Source organism: Drosophila mauritiana, chromosome X (genome assembly GCF_004382145.1).
Source record: "Drosophila mauritiana strain mau12 chromosome X, ASM438214v1, whole genome shotgun sequence".
NCBI lineage: Eukaryota > Metazoa > Arthropoda > Insecta > Diptera > Drosophilidae > Drosophila > Drosophila mauritiana.
In genome coordinates this window covers 15,881,568-15,902,520 of record NC_046672.1, presented here as the reverse complement: position 1 = coordinate 15,902,520, position 20,953 = coordinate 15,881,568, and the positions used below count along the sequence as shown (strand labels likewise).

Sequence of the window (20,953 nt, the reverse complement as noted above, 5' to 3'; positions counted from 1 at the left end):
ATGAACTGCTTTCTTCTGTTGTGTGTTCTTGAAATGAAATTATTTCTCCTCTTGTAGATTGCGGTAGAGCTTTTGAAAGTTCTGATGTCTCTTCTTGACTTGTATGCGCTTCTGCACTTGAAACTGTAAGTAAACTATTTGCTGTTGTACTGGATTGTGGGAAAGAAGTTGATAGTGTCCTTGTATCTTCTTGAGATGTTTTGGCTTCATTTACACTCGGACTCGAAAATATATTATTCGTGCTTGAACTTGATTGAAAAAGTGATGCTGATAGTGTCCATGGCACTTCTGTTATTTGAATTTCTTCCGAACTGGATTCTTGAAATGAACTGCTTTCTTCTGTTTTAAGTTGAGGTAAAGATGTTGAAAGTTGCGATGTTTTCTCTTGCTTTGTTTGATCTTCTGCACTCAAATCTGTAAGTAAACTATTTGTTGTTGTTCTTGATTGAGAAATTGATACCATCCTTGTATCTTCTTGAGATGTTTTGTCTTCATTTACACTCTGACTCTGACTCTTAGTTCTTGAACTTGATTGTGTCCATGGCACTTCTGTCATTTGATTTTCTTCTGCACTGGATTCTTGAAATGAACTGCTTTCTTCTGTTGTGTGTTCTTGAAATGAAATTATTTCTCCTCTTGTAGATTGCGGTAGAGCCTTTGAAAGTTCTGATGTCTCTTCTTGAATTGTCTGCGCTTCTGCACTTGAAACTGTAAGTAAACTATTTGCTGTTGTACTTGATTGTGGGAAAGAAGTTGACAGTGTCCTTATATCTTCTTGAGAAATGTTGTCTTCATTTACAGTCTGACTCGAAAATATATTTTTTGTGTTAGAACTTGATTGAGAAAGTGATGTTGATAGTGTCCATGGTACTTCTGTAATTGGATTTTCTTCCGCACTGGATTCTTGGAATGAACTGCTTTCTTCTGTTGTTAATTGAGGTAAAGATTTTGAAAGTTCCGATGTTTCCTCTCGAATTGTTTGCTCTTCTGCACTCGAATATGTAAGTAAACTATGTGCTGCTGTACTTGATTGTGGGAAGGAAGTTGATAGTGTCCTTGTATCTTCTTGAGATGTTTTGGCTTCATTTACACTCGGACTCGAAAATATATTATTCGTGCTTGAACTTGATTGAAAAAGTGATGTTGATAGTGTCCATGGCACTTCTGTTATCTGAATTTCTTCCGAACTGGATTCTTGAAATGAACTGCTTTCTTCTGTTTTAAATTGAGGTAAAGATTTTGAAAGTTCCGATGTTTCCTCTTGCTTTGTTTGATCTTCTGCACTCAAATCTGTAAGTAAACTATTTGTTGTTGTTCTTGGTTGCGATATCGATACCGTCCTTGTATCTTCTTGAGATGTTTTGTCTTCATTTACACTCTGACTCTGACTCTTAGTTCTTGAACTTGATTGTGTCCATGGCACTTCTGTCATTTGATTTTCTTCTGCACTGGATTCTTGAAATGAACTGCTTTCTTCTGTTGTGTGTTCTTGAAATGAAATTATTTCTCCTCTTGTAGATTGCGGTAGAGCTTTTGAAAGTTCTGATGTCTCTTCTTGACTTGTATGCGCTTCTGCACTTGAAACTGTAAGTAAACTATTTGCTGTTGTACTGGATTGTGGGAAAGAAGTTGATAGTGTCCTTGTATCTTCTTGAGATGTTTTGGCTTCATTTACACTCGGACTCGAAAATATATTATTCGTGCTTGAACTTGATTGAAAAAGTGATGCTGATAGTGTCCATGGCACTTCTGTTATTTGAATTTCTTCCGAACTGGATTCTTGAAATGAACTGCTTTCTTCTGTTTTAAGTTGAGGTAAAGATGTTGAAAGTTGCGATGTTTTCTCTTGCTTTGTTTGATCTTCTGCACTCAAATCTGTAAGTAAACTATTTGTTGTTGTTCTTGATTGAGAAATTGATACCATCCTTGTATCTTCTTGAGATGTTTTGTCTTCATTTACACTCTGACTCTGACTCTTAGTTCTTGAACTTGATTGTGTCCATGGCACTTCTGTCATTTGATTTTCTTCTGCACTGGATTCTTGAAATGAACTGCTTTCTTCTGTTGTGTGTTCTTGAAATGAAATTATTTCTCCTCTTGTAGATTGCGGTAGAGCCTTTGAAAGTTCTGATGTCTCTTCTTGAATTGTCTGCGCTTCTGCACTTGAAACTGTAAGTAAACTATTTGCTGTTGTACTTGATTGTGGGAAAGAAGTTGACAGTGTCCTTGTATCTTCTTGAGAAATGTTGTCTTCATTTACAGTCTGACTCGAAAATATATTTTTTGTGTTAGAACTTGATTGAGAAAGTGATGTTGATAGTGTCCATGGTACTTCTGTAAATGGATTTTCTTCCGCACTGGATTCTTGGAATGAACTGCTTTCTTCTGTTGTTAATTGAGGTAAAGATTTTGAAAGTTCCGATGTTTCCTCTCGAATTGTTTGCTCTTCTGCACTCGAATATGTAAGTAAACTATGTGCTGCTGTACTTGATTGTGGGAAGGAAGTTGATAGTGTCCTTGTATCTTCTTGAGATGTTTTGGCTTCATTTACACTCGGACTCGAAAATATATTATTCGTGCTTGAACTTGATTGAAAAAGTGATGTTGATAGTGTCCATGGCACTTCTGTTATCTGAATTTCTTCCGAACTGGATTCTTGAAATGAACTGCTTTCTTCTGTTTTAAGTTGAGGTAAAGATTTTGAAAGTTCCGATGTTTTCTCTTGCTTTGTTTGATCTTCTGCACTCAAATCTGTAAGTAAACTATTTGTTGTTGTTCTTGATTGAGAAATTGATACCGTCCTTGTATCTTCTTGAGATGTTTTGTCTTCATTTACACTCTGACTCTGACTCTTTGTTCTTGAACTTGATTGTGTCCATGGCACTTCTGTCATATGATTTTCTTCGGCACTTGATTCTTGAAATGAACCGCTTTCTTCTGTTGTGTGTTCTTGAAATGAACTTATTACTCCTCTTGTAGATTGAGGTAGAGCTTTTGAAAGTTCTGATGTGTCTTCTCGAATTGTATGCTCTTCTGCACTTGAAACTGTAAGTAAACTATTTGCTGTTGTACTTGATTGTGGGAAAGAAGTTGATAGTGTCCTTGTATCTTCTTGAGAAATGTTGTCTTCATTTACAGTCTGACTCGAAAATATATTTTTTGTTTTTGAACTTGATTGAGAAAGTGATGTTGATAGTGTCCATGGTACTTCTGTAATTGGATTTTCTTCCGCACTGGATTCTTGGAATGAACTGCTTTCTTCTGTTTTAAATTGAGGTAAAGATTTTGAAAGTTCCGATGTTTCCTCTTGCTTTGTTTGATCTTCTGCACTCAAATCTGTAAGTAAACTATTTGTTGTTGTTCTTGATTGCGATATCGATACCGTCCTTGTATCTTCTTGAGATGTTTTGGCTTCATTTACACTCGGACTCGAAAATATATTATTCGTGCTTGAACTTGATTGAAAAAGTGATGCTGATAGTGTCCATGGCACTTCTGTTATTTGAATTTCTTCCGAACTGGATTCTTGAAATGAACTGCTTTCTTCTGTTTTAAGTTGAGGTAAAGATGTTGAAAGTTGCGATGTTTTCTCTTGCTTTGTTTGATCTTCTGCACTCAAATCTGTAAGTAAACTATTTGTTGTTGTTCTTGATTGAGAAATTGATACCATCCTTGTATCTTCTTGAGATGTTTTGTCTTCATTTACACTCTGACTCTGACTCTTTGTTCTTGAACTTGATTGTGTCCATGGCACTTCTGTCATTTGATTTTCTTCTGCACTGGATTCTTGAAATGATCTGCTTTCTTCTGTTGTGTGTTCTTGAAATGAAATTATTTCTCCTCTTGTAGATTGCGGTAGAGCTTTTGAAAGTTCTGATGTCTCTTCTTGACTTGTATGCGCTTCTGCACTTGAAACTGTAAGTAAACTATTTGCTGTTGTACTGGATTGTGGGAAAGAAGTTGATAGTGTCCTTGTATCTTCTTGAGATGTTTTGGCTTCATTTACACTCGGACTCGAAAATATATTATTCGTGCTTGAACTTGATTGAAAAAGTGATGTTGATAGTGTCCATGGCACTTCTGTTATTTGAATTTCTTCCGAACTGGATTCTTGAAATGAACTGCTTTCTTCTGTTTTAAGTTGAGGTAAAGATTTTGAAAGTTCCGATGTTTTCTCTTGCTTTGTTTGATCTTCTGCACTCAAATCTGTAAGTAAACTATTTGTTGTTGTTCTTGATTGAGAAATTGATACCGTCCTTGTATCTTCTTGAGATGTTTTGTCTTCATTTACACTCTGACTCTGACTCTTTGTTCTTGAACTTGATTGTGTCCATGGCACTTCTGTCATATGATTTTCTTCGGCACTTGATTCTTGAAATGAACCGCTTTCTTCTGTTGTGTGTTCTTGAAATGAACTTATTACTCCTCTTGTAGATTGAGGTAGAGCTTTTGAAAGTTCTGATGTGTCTTCTCGAATTGTATGCTCTTCTGCACTTGAAACTGTAAGTAAACTATTTGCTGTTGTACTTGATTGTGGGAAAGAAGTTGATAGTGTCCTTGTATCTTCTTGAGAAATGTTGTCTTCATTTACAGTCTGACTCGAAAATATATTATTCGTGCTTGAACTTGATTGAAAAAGTGATGCTGATAGTGTCCATGGCACTTCTGTTATTTGAATTTCTTCCGAACTGGATTCTTGAAATGAACTGCTTTCTTCTGTTTTAAGTTGAGGTAAAGATGTTGAAAGTTGCGATGTTTTCTCTTGCTTTGTTTGATCTTCTGCACTCAAATCTGTAAGTAAACTATTTGTTGTTGTTCTTGATTGAGAAATTGATACCGTCCTTGTATCTTCTTGAGATGTTTTGTCTTCATTTACACTCTGACTCTGACTCTTAGTTCTTGAACTTGATTGTGTCCATGGCACTTCTGTCCTTTGATTTTCTTCTGCACTGGATTCTTGAAATGAACTGCTTTCTTCTGTTGTGTGTTCTTGAAATGAAATTATTTCTCCTCTTGTAGATTGCGGTAGAGCTTTTGAAAGTTCTGATGTCTCTTCTTGACTTGTATGCGCTTCTGCACTTGAAACTGTAAGTAAACTATTTGCTGTTGTACTGGATTGTGGGAAAGAAGTTGATAGTGTCCTTGTATCTTCTTGAGATGTTTTGGCTTCATTTACACTCGGACTCGAAAATATATTATTCGTGCTTGAACTTGATTGAAAAAGTGATGCTGATAGTGTCCATGGCACTTCTGTTATTTGAATTTCTTCCGAACTGGATTCTTGAAATGAACTGCTTTCTTCTGTTTTAAGTTGAGGTAAAGATGTTGAAAGTTGCGATGTTTTCTCTTGCTTTGTTTGATCTTCTGCACTCAAATCTGTAAGTAAACTATTTGTTGTTGTTCTTGATTGAGAAATTGATACCATCCTTGTATCTTCTTGAGATGTTTTGTCTTCATTTACACTCTGACTCTGACTCTTTGTTCTTGAACTTGATTGTGTCCATGGCACTTCTGTCATTTGAATTTCTTCTGCACTGGATTCTTGAAATGATCTGCTTTCTTCTGTTGTGTGTTCTTGAAATGAAATTATTTCTCCTCTTGTAAATTGCGGTAGAGCTTTTGAAAGTTCTGATGTCTCTTCTTGACTTGTGTGCGCTTCTGCACTTGAAACTGTAAGTAAACTATTTGCTGTTGTACTGGATTGTGGGAAAGAAGTTGATAGTGTCCTTGTATCTTCTTGAGATGTTTTGGCTTCATTTACACTCGGACTCGAAAATATATTATTCGTGCTTGAACTTGATTGAAAAAGTGATGTTGATAGTGTCCATGGCACTTCTGTTATTTGAATTTCTTCCGAACTGGATTCTTGAAATGAACTGCTTTCTTCTGTTTTAAGTTGAGGTAAAGATTTTGAAAGTTCCGATGTTTTCTCTTGCTTTGTTTGATCTTCTGCACTCAAATCTGTAAGTAAACTATTTGTTGTTGTTCTTGATTGAGAAATTGATACCGTCCTTGTATCTTCTTGAGATGTTTTGTCTTCATTTACACTCTGACTCTGACTCTTTGTTCTTGAACTTGATTGTGTCCATGGCACTTCTGTCATATGATTTTCTTCGGCACTTGATTCTTGAAATGAACCGCTTTCTTCTGTTGTGTGTTCTTGAAATGAACTTATTACTCCTCTTGTAGATTGAGGTAGAGCTTTTGAAAGTTCTGATGTGTCTTCTCGAATTGTATGCTCTTCTGCACTTGAAACTGTAAGTAAACTATTTGCTGTTGTACTTGATTGTGGGAAAGAAGTTGATAGTGTCCTTGTATCTTCTTGAGAAATGTTGTCTTCATTTACAGTCTGACTCGAAAATATATTATTCGTGCTTGAACTTGATTGAAAAAGTGATGCTGATAGTGTCCATGGCACTTCTGTTATTTGAATTTCTTCCGAACTGGATTCTTGAAATGAACTGCTTTCTTCTGTTTTAAGTTGAGGTAAAGATGTTGAAAGTTGCGATGTTTTCTCTTGCTTTGTTTGATCTTCTGCACTCAAATCTGTAAGTAAACTATTTGTTGTTGTTCTTGATTGCGATATCGATACCGTCCTTGTATCTTCTTGAGATGTTTTGTCTTCATTTACACTCTGACTCTTTGTTCTTGAACTTGATTGTGTCCATGGCACTTCTGTCCTTTGATTTTCTTCTGCACTGGATTCTTGAAATGAACTGCTTTCTTCTGTTGTGTGTTCTTGAAATGAAATTATTTCTCCTCTTGTAGATTGCGGTAGAGCTTTTGAAAGTTCTGATGTCTCTTCTTGACTTGTATGCGCTTCTGCACTTGAAACTGTAAGTAAACTATTTGCTGTTGTACTGGATTGTGGGAAAGAAGTTGATAGTGTCCTTGTATCTTCTTGAGATGTTTTGGCTTCATTTACACTCGGACTCGAAAATATATTATTCGTGCTTGAACTTGATTGAAAAAGTGATGCTGATAGTGTCCATGGCACTTCTGTTATTTGAATTTCTTCCGAACTGGATTCTTGAAATGAACTGCTTTCTTCTGTTTTAAGTTGAGGTAAAGATGTTGAAAGTTGCGATGTTTTCTCTTGCTTTGTTTGATCTTCTGCACTCAAATCTGTAAGTAAACTATTTGTTGTTGTTCTTGATTGAGAAATTGATACCATCCTTGTATCTTCTTGAGATGTTTTGTCTTCATTTACACTCTGACTCTGACTCTTAGTTCTTGAACTTGATTGTGTCCATGGCACTTCTGTCATTTGATTTTCTTCTGCACTGGATTCTTGAAATGAACTGCTTTCTTCTGTTGTGTGTTCTTGAAATGAAATTATTTCTCCTCTTGTAGATTGCGGTAGAGCCTTTGAAAGTTCTGATGTCTCTTCTTGAATTGTATGCGCTTCTGCACTTGAAACTGTAAGTAAACTATTTGCTGTTGTACTTGATTGTGGGAAAGAAGTTGATAGTGTCCTTGTATCTTCTTGAGATGTTTTGGCTTCATTTACACTCGGACTCGAAAATATATTATTCGTGCTTGAACTTGATTGAAAAAGTGATGCTGATAGTGTCCATGGCACTTCTGTTATTTGAATTTCTTCCGAACTGGATTCTTGAAATGAACTGCTTTCTTCTGTTTTAAGTTGAGGTAAAGATGTTGAAAGTTGCGATGTTTTCTCTTGCTTTGTTTGATCTTCTGCACTCAAATCTGTAAGTAAACTATTTGTTGTTGTTCTTGATTGAGAAATTGATACCATCCTTGTATCTTCTTGAGATGTTTTGTCTTCATTTACACTCTGACTCTGACTCTTAGTTCTTGAACTTGATTGTGTCCATGGCACTTCTGTCATTTGATTTTCTTCTGCACTGGATTCTTGAAATGATCTGCTTTCTTCTGTTGTGTGTTCTTGAAATGAAATTATTTCTCCTCTTGTAGATTGCGGTAGAGCTTTTGAAAGTTCTGATGTCTCTTCTTGACTTGTATGCGCTTCTGCACTTGAAACTGTAAGTAAACTATTTGCTGTTGTACTGGATTGTGGGAAAGAAGTTGATAGTGTCCTTGTATCTTCTTGAGATGTTTTGGCTTCATTTACACTCGGACTCGAAAATATATTATTCGTGCTTGAACTTGATTGAAAAAGTGATGCTGATAGTGTCCATGGCACTTCTGTTATTTGAATTTCTTCCGAACTGGATTCTTGAAATGAACTGCTTTCTTCTGTTTTAAGTTGAGGTAAAGATGTTGAAAGTTGCGATGTTTTCTCTTGCTTTGTTTGATCTTCTGCACTCAAATCTGTAAGTAAACTATTTGTTGTTGTTCTTGATTGAGAAATTGATACCATCCTTGTATCTTCTTGAGATGTTTTGTCTTCATTTACACTCTGACTCTGACTCTTTGTTCTTGAACTTGATTGTGTCCATGGCACTTCTGTCATTTGATTTTCTTCTGCACTGGATTCTTGAAATGAACTGCTTTCTTCTGTTGTGTGTTCTTGAAATGAAATTATTTCTCCTCTTGTAGATTGCGGTAGAGCTTTTGAAAGTTCTGATGTCTCTTCTTGACTTGTATGCGCTTCTGCACTTGAAACTGTAAGTAAACTATTTGCTGTTGTACTGGATTGTGGGAAAGAAGTTGATAGTGTCCTTGTATCTTCTTGAGATGTTTTGGCTTCATTTACACTCGGACTCGAAAATATATTATTCGTGCTTGAACTTGATTGAAAAAGTGATGCTGATAGTGTCCATGGCACTTCTGTTATTTGAATTTCTTCCGAACTGGATTCTTGAAATGAACTGCTTTCTTCTGTTTTAAGTTGAGGTAAAGATGTTGAAAGTTGCGATGTTTTCTCTTGCTTTGTTTGATCTTCTGCACTCAAATCTGTAAGTAAACTATTTGTTGTTGTTCTTGATTGAGAAATTGATACCATCCCTGTATCTTCTTGAGATGTTTTGTCTTCATTTACACTCTGACTCTGACTCTTAGTTCTTGAACTTGATTGTGTCCATGGCACTTCTGTCATTTGATTTTCTTCTGCACTGGATTCTTGAAATAACCTGCTTTCTTCTGTTGTGTGTTCTAGAAATGAAATTATTTCTCCTCTTGTAGATTGCGGTAGAGCCTTTGAAAGTTCTGATGTCTCTTCTTGAATTGTATGCGCTTCTGCACTTGAAACTGTAAGTAAACTATTTGCTGTTGTACTTGATTGTGGGAAAGAAGTTGACAGTGTCCTTATATCTTCTTGAGAAATGTTGTCTTCATTTACAGTCTGACTCGAAAATATATTTTTTGTGTTGGAACTTGATTGAGAAAGTGATGTTGATAGTGTCCATGGTACTTCTGTAATTGGATTTTCTTCCGCACTGGATTCTTGGAATGAACTGCTTTCTTCTGTTGTTAATTGAGGTAAAGATTTTGAAAGTTCCGATGTTTCCTCTCGAATTGTTTGCTCTTCTGCACTCGAATATGTAAGTAAACTATGTGCTGCTGTACTTGATTGTGGGAAGGAAGTTGATAGTGTCCTTGTATCTTCTTGAGATGTTTTGGCTTCATTTACACTCGGACTCGAAAATATATTATTCGTGCTTGAACTTGATTGAAAAAGTGATGTTGATAGTGTCCATGGCACTTCTGTTATTTGAATTTCTTCCGAACTGGATTCTTGAAATGAACTGCTTTCTTCTGTTTTAAGTTGAGGTAAAGATTTTGAAAGTTCCGATGTTTTCTCTTGTTTTGTTTGATCTTCTGCACTCAAATCTGTAAGTAAACTATTTGTTGTTGTTCTTGATTGAGAAATCGATACCGTCCTTGTATCTTCTTGAGATGTTTTGTCTTCATTTACACTCTGACTCTGACTCTTTGTTCTTGAACTTGATTGTGTCCATGGCACTTCTGTCATATGATTTTCTTCGGCACTTGATTCTTGAAATGAACCGCTTTCTTCTGTTGTGTGTTCTTGAAATGAACTTATTACTCCTCTTGTAGATTGAGGTAGAGCTTTTGAAAGTTCTGATGTGTCTTCTCGAATTGTATGCTCTTCTGCACTTGAAACTGTAAGTAAACTATTTGCTGTTGTACTTGATTGTGGGAAAGAAGTTGATAGTGTCCTTGTATCTTCTTGAGAAATGTTGTCTTCATTTACAGTCTGACTCGAAAATATATTTTTTGTTTTTGAACTTGATTGAGAAAGTGATGTTGATAGTGTCCATGGTACTTCTGTAATTGGATTTTCTTCCGCACTGGATTCTTGGAATGAACTGCTTTCTTCTGTTGTTAATTGAGGTAAAGATTTTGAAATTTCCGATGTTTCCTCTCGAATTGTTTGCTCTTCTGCACTCGAATATGTAAGTAAACTATTTGCTGTTGTACTGGATTGTGGGAAATAAGTTGATAGTGTCCTTGTATCTTCTTGAGATGTTTTGGCTTCATTTACACTCGGACTCGAAAATATATTATTCGTGCTTGAACTTGATTGAAAAAGTGATGTTGATAGTGTCCATGGCACTTCTGTTATTTGAATTTCTTCCGAACTGGATTCTTGAAATGAACTGCTTTCTTCTGTTTTAAATTGAGGTAAAGATTTTGAAAGTTCCGATGTTTCCTCTTGCTTTGTTTGATCTGCACTCAAATCTGTAAGTAAACTATTTGTTGTTGTTCTTGATTGCGATATCGATACCGTCCTTGTATCTTCTTGAGATGTTTTGTCTTCATTTACACTCTGACTCTGACTCTTTGTTCTTGAACTTGATTGTGTCCATGGCACTTCTGTCATTTGATTTTCTTCTGCACTGGATTCTTCAAATGAACTGCTTTCTTCTGTTGTGTGTTCTTGAAATGAACTTATTTCTCCTCTTGTAGATTGAGGTAGGGCTTTTGAAAGTTCTGATGTCTCTTCTCGAATTGTATGCTCTTCTGCACTTGAAACTGTAAGTAAACTATTTGCTGTTGTACTTGATTGTGGGAAAGAAGTTGATAGTGTCCTTGTATCTTCTTGAGAAATGTTGCCTTCATTTACAGTCCGACTCGAAAATATATTTTTTGTTTTTGAACTTGATTGAGAAAGTGATGTTGATAGTGTCCATGGTACTTCTGTAATTAGATTTTCTTCCGCACTGGATTCTTGGAATAAACTGCTTTGTTCTGTTGTTAATTGAGGTAAAGATTTTGAAAGTTCCGATGTTTCCTCTTGCTTTGTTTGATCTTCTGCACTCGAATATGTAAGAAAACTATGTGCTGCTGTACTTGATTGTGGGAAGGAAGTTGATAGTGTCCTTGTGTCTTCTTGAGATGTTTTGGCTTCATTTATACTCGGACTCGAAAATATATTATTCGTGCTTGAACTTGATTGAAAAAGTGATGTTGATAGTGTCCATGGCACTTCTGTTATTTGAATTTCTTCCGAACTGGATTCTTGAAATGAACTGCTTTCTTCTGTTTTAAATTGAGGTAAAGATTTGGAAAGTTCCGATGTTTCCTCTTGCTTTGTTTGATCTTCTGCACTCAAATCTGTGAGTAAACTATTTGTTGTTGTTCTTGATTGAGAAATCGATACCGTCCTTGTATCTTCTTGAGATGTTTTGTCTTCATTTACACTCTGACTCTGACTCTTTGTTCTTGAACTTGATTGTGTCCATGGCACTTCTGTCATTTGATTTTCTTCGGCACTCGATTCTTGAAATGAACCGCTTTCTTCTGTTGTATGTTCTTGAAATGAACTTATTTCTCCTCTTGTAGATTGAGGTAGAGCTTTTGAAAGTTCTGATGTCTCTTCTCGAAGTGTATGCTCTTTTGCACTTGAAACTGTAAGTAAACTATTTGCTGTTGTACTTGATTGTGGGAAAGAAATTGATAGTGTCCTTGTATCTTCTTGAGAAATGTTGTCTTCATTTACAGTCTGACTCGAAAATATATTTTTTGTTTTTGAACTTGATTGAGAAAGTGATGTTGATAGTGTCCATGGTACTTCTGTAATTAGATTTTCTTCCGCACTGGATTCTTGGAATGAACTGCTTTCTTCTGTTGTTAATTGAGGTAAAGATTTTGAAAGTTCCGATGTTTCCTCTCGAATTGTTTGCTCTTCTGCACTCGAATATGTAAGAAAACTATGTGCTGCTGTACTTGATTGTGGGAAGGAAGTTGATAGTGTCCTTGTGTCTTCTTGAGATGATTTGGCTTCATTTATACTCGGACTCGAAAATATATTATTCGTGTTTGAACTTGATTGAAAAAGTGATGTTGATAGTGTCCATGGCACTTCTGTTATTTGAATTTCTTCCGAACTGGATTCTTGAAATGAACTGCTTTCTTCTGTTTTAAATTGAGGTAAAGATTTGGAAAGTTCCGATGTTTCCTCTTGCTTTGTTTGATCTTCTGCACTAAAATCTGTAAGCAAACTATTTGTTGTTGTTCTTGATTGAGAAATCGATACCGTCCTTGTATCTTCTTGAGATGTTTTGTCTTCATTTACACTCTGACTCTGACTCTTTGTTCTTGAACTTGATTGTGTCCATGGCACTTCTGTCATTTGATTTTCTTCGGCACTCGATTCTTGAAATGAACCGCTTTCTACTGTTGTATGTTCTTGAAATGAACTTATTTCTCCTCTTGTAGATTGAGGTAGAGCTTTTGAAAGTTCTGATGTCTCTTCTCGAAGTGTATGCTCTTTTGCACTTGAAACTGTAAGTAAACTATTTGCTGTTGTACTTGATTGTGGGAAAGAAGTTGATAGTGTCCTTGTATCTTCTTGAGAAATGTCTTCATTTACAGTCTGACTCGAAAATATATTTTTTGTTTTTGAACTTGATTGTGAAAGTGATGTTGATAGTGTCCATGGCACTTCTGTAATTAGATTTTCTTCCGCACTGGATTCTTGGAATGAACTGCTTTCTTCTGTTGTTAATTGAGGTAAAGATTTTGAAAGTTCCGATGTTTCCTCTCGAATTGTTTGCTCTTCTGCACTCGAATATGTAGGTAAACTATGTGCTGCTGTACTTGATTGTGGGAAGAATGTTGATAGTGTCCTTGTGTCTTCTTGAGATGTTTTGGCTTCATTTATACTCGGACTCGAAAATATATTATTCGTGTTTGAACTTGATTGAAAAAGTGATGTTGATAGTGTCCATGGCACTTCTGTTATTTGAATTTCTTCCGAACTGGATTCTTGAAATGAACTGCTTTCTTCTGTTTTAAATTGAGGTAAAGATTTTGAAAGTTCCGATGTTTCCTCTTGCTTTGTTTGATCTTCTGCACTAAAATCTGTAAGCAAACTATTTGTGGTTGTTCTTGATTGAGAAATCGATACCGTCCTTGTATCTTCTTGAGATGTTTTGTCTTCATTTACACTCTGACTCTGACTCTTTGTTCTTGAACTTGATTGTGTCCATGGCACTTCTGTCATTTGATTTTCTTCGGCACTCGATTCTTGAAATGAACCGCTTTCTTCTGTTGTATGTTCTTGAAATGAACTTATTTCTCCTCTTGTAGATTGAGGTAGAACTTTTGAAAGTTCTGATGCCTCTTCTCGAATTGTATGCTCTTCTGCACTTGAAACTGTAAGTAAACTTTTTGCTGTTGTACTTGATTGTCGGAAAGAAGTTGATAGTGTCCTTGTATCTCCTTGAGAAATGTTGTCTTCATTTACAGTCTGACTCGAAAATATATTTTTTGTTTTTGAACTTGATTGAGAAAGTGATATTGATAGTGTCCATGGTACTTCTGTAATTAGATTTTCTTCCGCACTGGATTTTTGGAATGAACTGCTTTCTTCTGTTGTTAATTGAGGGAAAGGTTTTGAAAGTTCCGATGTTTCCTCTTGCTTTGTTTGATCTTCTGCACTAAAATCTGTAAGCAAACTATTTGTTGTTGTTCTTGATTGAGAAACCGATACCGTCCTTGTATCTTCTTGAGATGTTTTGTCTTCATTTACACTCTGACTCTGACTCTTTGTTCTTGAACTTGATTGTGTCCATGGCACTTCTGTCATTTGATTTTCTTCGGCACTCGATTCTTGAAATGAACCGCTTTCTTCTGTTGTATGTTCTTGAAATGAACTTATTTCTCCTCTTGTAGATTGAGGTAGAGCTTTTGAAAGTTCTGATGTCTCTTCTCGAAGTGTATGCTCTTCTGCACTTGAAACTGTAAGTAACCTTTTTGCTGTTGTACTTGATTGTGGGAAAGAAGTGGATAGTGTCCTTGTATCTTCTTGAGAAATGTTGTCTTCATTTACAGTCTGACTCGAAAATATATTTTTTGTTTTTGAACTTGATTGAGAAAGTGATGTTGATTGTGTCCATGGTACTTCTGTAATTAGATTTTCTTCCGCACTGGATTCTTGGAATGAACTGCTTTGTTCTGTTGTTAATTGAGGTAAAGATTTTGAAAGTTCCGATGTTTCCTCTCGAATTGTTTGCTCTTCTGCACTCGAATATGTAAGAAAACTATGTGCTGCTGTACTTGATTGTGGGAAGGAAGTTGATAGTGTCCTTGTGTCTTCTTGAGATGTTTTGGCTTCATTTACACTCGGACTCAAAAATATATTATTCGTGTTTGAACTTGATTGAAAAAGTGATGTTGATAGTGCCCATGGCACTTCTGTTATTTGAATTTCTTCCGAACTGGATTCTTGAAATAAACTGCTTTCTTCTGTTGTTAATTGAGGTAAAGATTTTGAAAGTTGCGATGTTTCCTCTTGCTTTGTTTGATCTTCTGCACTCAAATCTGTAAGTAACCTATTTGTTGTTTTTCTTGATTGAGAAATTGATACTGTCCTTGTATCTTCTTGAGCTGTTTTGTCTTCATATACACTCGGACTCGAAAATATATTATTCGTGTTTGAACTTGATTGAAAAAGTGATGTTGATAGTGTCCATGGCACTTCTGTTATTTGAATTTCTTCCGAACTGGATTCTTGAAATGAACTGCTTTCTTCTGTTGTGTGTTCTTGAAATGAACTTATTTCTCCTCTTGTAGATTGAGGTAGAGCTTTTGAAAGTTCCGATGTCTCTTCTTGAATTGTATGCGCTTCTGCACTTGAAACTGTAAGTAAACTATTTGCTGTTGTACTTGATTGTGCGAAAGAAGTTGATAGTGTCCTTGTATCTTCTTGAGAAATGTTGTCTTCATTTACAATCTGACTAGAAAATATGTTCATTGTTTTTGAACTTGGTTTCGTCCATGGCAATTCTGTCATTTGATTTTCTTCTGCACTGGATTCTTGGAATGAACTGCTTTCTTCTGTTGTTAATTGAGGTAAAGATTTTGAAAGTTCCGATGATTCCTCTCGGATTGTTTGCTCTTCTGCACTCGAATATATAAGTAAACTATGTGCTGCTGTACTTGATTGGGGAAAAGAAGTTAATAATGTCCTTGTGTCTTCTTGAGATGTTTTGTCTTCATTTACACTCGGACTCGAAAATATATTATTCGTGTTTGAATTTGATTGAAAAAGTGATGTTGATAGTGTCCATGGCACTTCTGTTATTTGAATTTCTTCCGAACTGGATTCTTTTAATGAACTGCTTTCTTCTGTTTTAAATTGAGGTAAAGGTTTTGAAAGTTCCGATGTTTCCTCTTGCTTTGTTTGATCTTCTGCACTAAAATCTGTAAGCAAACTATTTGTTGTTGTTCTTGATTGAGAAACCGATACCGTCCTTGTATCTTCTTGAGATGTTTTGTCTTCATTTACACTCTGACTCTGACTCTTTGTTCTTAAACTTGATTGTGTCCATGGCACTTCTGTCATTTGATTTTCTTCTGCACTGGATTCTTGAAATGAACTGCTTTCTTCTGTTGTGTGTTCTTGAAATGAACTTATTTCTCCTATTGAAGATTGAGGGAGAGATTTTAAAAGTTCTGATGTCTCTTCTTGAAGTGTATGCTCTTCTGCACTCGATCCTGTAAGTAAACTCTTTGCTGTTGTACTTGATTGTGGGAAAGAAGTTGATAGTGTCCTTGTGTCTTCTTGAGATGTTTTGGCTTCATTTACACTCGGACTCGAAAATATATTATTGGTGTTTGAACTTAATTGAAAAAGTGATGTTGATAGTGTCCATGGAACTTCTGTCATTTGATTTTCTTCCGCACTGGATTCTTGGAATGAACTGCTTTCTTCTGTTGTTAATTGAGGTAGAGATTTTGAAAGTTCCGATGTTTCCTTTTGGATTGTTTGCTCTTCTGCACTCGAATCTGTAAGTAAACTATTTGCTGTTGCACTTGATTGCGGGATATAAATAGAAAGTTCACTTGCTTTAACACTTTTCAAGCCTTCTGAAGTGCTTTCTTTGAGGCATTCGCAGATACACGAGTCATTTCCTTGTTCTAATAGGCAAGTGCATTCGCAAACATTATCTGTAGATAGTTTACTGCTTGTTAATGGATCTATCATAATTAAAGATGAAAGCTTTGATAGCGTTGTGGTTTTATTACCAGTAACATCTTCTTCAGTTGTAACATCTTCTTTACTGAAAGATTGTGGACTCGCCTCTGTAAGCAAAATAGTACCATTTTCTTCCTGTTTTGGGACATTATCTTTCACACTGAAGAGTTCTTGATACGTTTCGGTGGATAATGACGGATTGAATTTACTTGCCGTGACGTCTGAAGTGCTTTCTTTAAGGTTGCATTCGCAGATACACGAGTCTTTTCCTGTTTCCAATTGGCAAGTACAATCACAGATATGAAAACTTGATTGCTCAAATTGAAAGTTTGATATAGTACTTAGGAAAGGTAAATGGTTTATTTCAGTTGTCTGTATTTTTGGTAAACCAGTAGAAGTTGTACTCAATTTTAGTGGAGATTTCGATATCTTTTCTACTTCGTCTTCAGTTGGGTTATCTTTGTCTGTGGTTGAAATTTTGTTTACATCACTGAATAGTGTGCTCGAAGGAGGAACATATTGCGATTGATTTTCTATTTCGTTTTGGGATATTTGATATGGTCCTGTACTCGAAATTTGTAATGATGTTGACAGATTTGTATTTTTCTCTTTGGTATTTGTATTTTCTAGTGTACTTTTATATGAAGGTAGATTTGAGGAGTACTGAATATCTTCGCTTGATATTATTTGGCTTGCTGTTAAGATAGATACATTAATAGAAGTGGGATCTGTAATACAGTTGCAGATACACGAGTCATTTCCTTGTTCTAATAGGCACGTGCATTCGCAGACATTTTCTGTAGATAGTTTCATTTCTAACGATGAAAGCTTTAATAGCGTTGTGGTTTTATTATCAGTAACACCATTTGTTGTGAGGATATTATCTTTCACACTGTGGAGTTCTGTGGGTAATGGCTGATTAGATTCACTTGCCGAGACGTCTGAAGTGCTTCCTTTAAGGTTGCATTCGCAGATACAGGAGTCTTTTTCTGATTCCAATTGGCAAGTACAATCACAGCCATGAGAACTTGATTTTGATATTGTACTAAGAAAAAGTAAATGGCTTATTCCAGTGGTCTGTTTTTTTGGTAGACCACTAGAAGTTGTACTCAATTTTAGTGGAGAATCATGAATTTTGTCTGTGGTTGAAATTTTGATTAGATCACTAAATTCTGTGGACAACAGAGGAACAGATTGCGATGGATTTCCCATTTTGTTTTGGGATGTTTGATCTGATCCTGTACTCGAAATTTGTATTGATGTTGAATTAAAATCTGTCATACAGTTGCAGATACACGAGTCATTTCCATGTTCTAATAGGCAAGTGCATTCGCAAACATCATGTGTTGATTGTTTACTGTTTTTTAGCGGCTCTATCTTGACCAAGGATGAAAGCTCCGATGGCATTGTGGTTTTCTTACCAGCAACATTTCCTTTAGTTGACACATCTTCAATACTGAAAGGTTTTGGACTAGCCTTGGTTAGTAAAGAAGTACCATTTGGGGCATAATCTTTCATGCTGTGGAGTTTTCGATTTGTTTCTGTGGGTAATGACTGTTTAGATGCACTTGCCGTTACACTTTCGAAGATATCTGAAGTGCTTTCTTTAAGGTTGCACTCGCATATACACGAATCTATGGCTATTTCCAATTTGCAAGTGCAATCGCACATATTACGACCAATTGATTTTGGACTTAGCAGAGGTAAAGTTTCTGACTGCTTCTTTACTTCTGTTGGATGATCTCTTTCTGTGGTCGAAATAGTGTGTAGAGCACCTGGCAGTATATTAAAGTGGGATGATGCCTCTGCATTTTTTCCTAATTTGATTTTTTGGTTTTTTATGTGGTTTATGGATTGTGATAGTTTCGTTGTTTCTGTGCTTGTCAATTGTACGTTGTTCGTACTTGGCTGGTTTTCTGTTAGAAATTCCGAAATTTTCGATTCTTCTTCCGCCTCAAATTGATCGATTTTCGTATTCAAAACTTCGATAGAACTGTCTGTTACTGCATTTAACTGAAGTGGAGATGCCAAACGAATTGTTGATTTATCTGCAGTAAATTGATTTCTTTCTGTAGTCGGTACCATACTTGACTTTTCCTCACGAGCATGTTGATCTTTATCCTCAGTTATTATTGGATCTTTCTTCGGAGTCGAAAAATGGACTGAAGGACCAGACATTTGATTCAATTGAAGTGGAGTTTCTGATAGTTTGGTTCGTTCAATAGTGGTTTCAATAGGTACAGTGGTTGTTAGCTCTGAACATTTTGTGCATTCGGTTGATGTATATCCAGTTATATCTGAGTTTGGTTCAGTATCGTCGCTGAAAGTTATTGTTTCAAATTCAAATATAATCATTGTTATTATTTCTGTAAAGTAGCCAAATATGATTATCGTTCTTTCTAAAATTGTCGAATCGATTGTTGTTGTGATATATTTACTTATGGGATATTTTATACTAGCACTCATTAGCTCCGGATTTCTTGTTGTAACGATCGAAGTTCGAAGTTTTGATATAGTATTTATGTTGCTTTTACTAGGGGATATGAATATAGTTGCTGTAGTATCTTTAGGTAAGTTAGATGATTGATTTCTTGTATATGTTGCTTGCTCTGTAATATTATATGAAAAATTCTGTAGAAATTCAACATTACTTTCAGTGGACGATGAATCGCTTATCGTTGGAGTAGGCTCATCAAAAATATTTGAGCTTAGTGAAGCACATTCCTCGCAGGTTTCGGCAGAATCGAAAAGATTTGTTGTTTCATCTAATGACTCAGAGCATAATTCACAATCTGATGTTGAGTCCGAGTCCGAACTTGAAAAATTTATTTTTGCACTGATTATTGGAGTCGTTTCCATTTGTAACAATCCTTGGTTTCTGGCAAATCTTCCTAAATTATACGTTTTTGTAGATGGTGAAGGTAAAATATCCTCAATGGGGTTAAGCGATTTTGTATTTTTTGATTGGTAATCGCTCATGTTTACTTTTGTAACAATATGGTTTACATTATCATCTTTGTTTATGGACCTTGTTAAGTTTTTCCATATATATATATGTTGTTTATCTTTAAAATTAGTCTGATTATGCAGTTCCAATATTTCTTGTGAAGCGAAATTTAGTTTTCTGTTATTTTCTAAATGCTCTAAATTATCAAATAGTTCGGGTGTTTCGGTTGCCGACAAATATTCGAAAAATTCAGCCTTTTCCATTCTTTTTTTCTTGAGTCCTCGAGGCGTGTTTAATAATGAAATCCTTCGTCTTAGAATCAATAAAAAAAACCGTAGTATTTTTGAGTCAAGACGAAGCCCTATTTCAGACAGTTTTAGCTTCTTTGATTCCAATAATTTGTTAGCAACAATCCTCCTCTTTGTACTGCTCAATTTTTGAATATGTTTGCATGCAATTTGGAGATTTTGCACCTTGGAATACATTTTTAATGTTATCAGTTATCTAAAATTGCTTTATTTTATAAAAAAAAACTCACCCTTTGCGAACGACTCTTTATATGTAAATTTCCAAGTAGGTTCCATGCGCTTAGAAAAGATTCAGTTATGAATTCAAATAATATGCATCGTCTAAAAGTACTTTTCTTACTTATTAATTGCACAAAACACTGTAATTGATTTCTTTTATCTAAGCTCTGAAGATTTTTAAGGACTATGGCACTCTGCGAAAAGTTTGCTTTTCTCGTAATTCGACTTAGTGAAACGATTAACTTTTTTTCGTCATTTTGGCTTCTTCTTTTCCTTAAAATCGTATCTGGATTTAGCTCTAGATTAGGGTTATTTATGGTTTTATCCTTCTTAAACTTGCTGATAATGGAGTTACCTATGCGAAGGTTATCTTTGATGATATCGTCCTTTAAATATTTCTAGATTAATTGAATTTCTCGACTTAAAAAAATGCATTCTTATTTCAAATTCACAACTTACCCAAAAGAAGTGATAGTTGCAAGCTGGGAAAAGGTTGAAGACTGCATTCCGCCAGCTAAGAATTGTATTTAAGAAGTGCGTCCGGTAGTTACTTTTATTTGTAGTCTCTGAAGTAATCTTTGACTTAATGAATTTATAGTGGGGAATGTAGTGCAGACGGCATGTTTGATTGTATTTATTATTAAATGATACTTCGGTAATTTTTCTATATCGATTGGTTGACATCGGATTATCATAATCAGCAAAACATGCATCGTGCGAAGCCAATGGCTTTAATAAATATAAGAAGACGGCAAAGTTCAGATTGGAATCTGGATCCTTTACGCGAAGTATTCGTTTTGGATTATATATATGTCCTGTATATAGAAAAAACGTTGCGTGATTTTTACAATTGGAAATTTTGGTTTGCTCACCTGCGAAAATATAAATAACAAATGCGAGAGTTATCCAAAAACCGATTAATAACTGCATTTTTAAGCCTACTTTTATAAATCGGCCAAAACTGTTTTCACTTTTGCGAGAGGTAAAATGGGCAAGGTCTTCATTGATAAATAATTATTTTAAATTGAATTTGTATGCCCCATTATTTCAGTACAGACGCTTAAATGCAATTTGTTACAACTCTCAACTGCTAACAATAAAATACAT

At 35.4% G+C, this 20,953-nt stretch overlaps 1 protein-coding gene across 1 annotated transcript in view; it reads right to left on the bottom strand.

Moving 5' to 3' along the window:
• LOC117147182 overlaps positions 1-20,776 on the bottom strand; it is a 40,754-nt gene extending 19,978 nt beyond the window's left edge. Inside the window, exons 1-8 of the mRNA XM_033313983.1 lie at positions 20,719-20,776; positions 20,306-20,661; positions 18,972-19,792; positions 18,515-18,869; positions 7,905-18,418; positions 7,320-7,868; positions 609-7,283; positions 24-572 (exon numbers count right to left, since the gene is read on the bottom strand). Coding sequence (XP_033169874.1) covers positions 24-572; positions 609-7,283; positions 7,320-7,868; positions 7,905-18,418; positions 18,515-18,869; positions 18,972-19,792; positions 20,306-20,661; positions 20,719-20,776 — 19,877 coding nt within the window. The remainder of the gene's footprint in view (positions 1-23; positions 573-608; positions 7,284-7,319; positions 7,869-7,904; positions 18,419-18,514; positions 18,870-18,971; positions 19,793-20,305; positions 20,662-20,718) is intronic.
• Between the last annotated feature and the right edge of the window lie 177 nt (positions 20,777-20,953).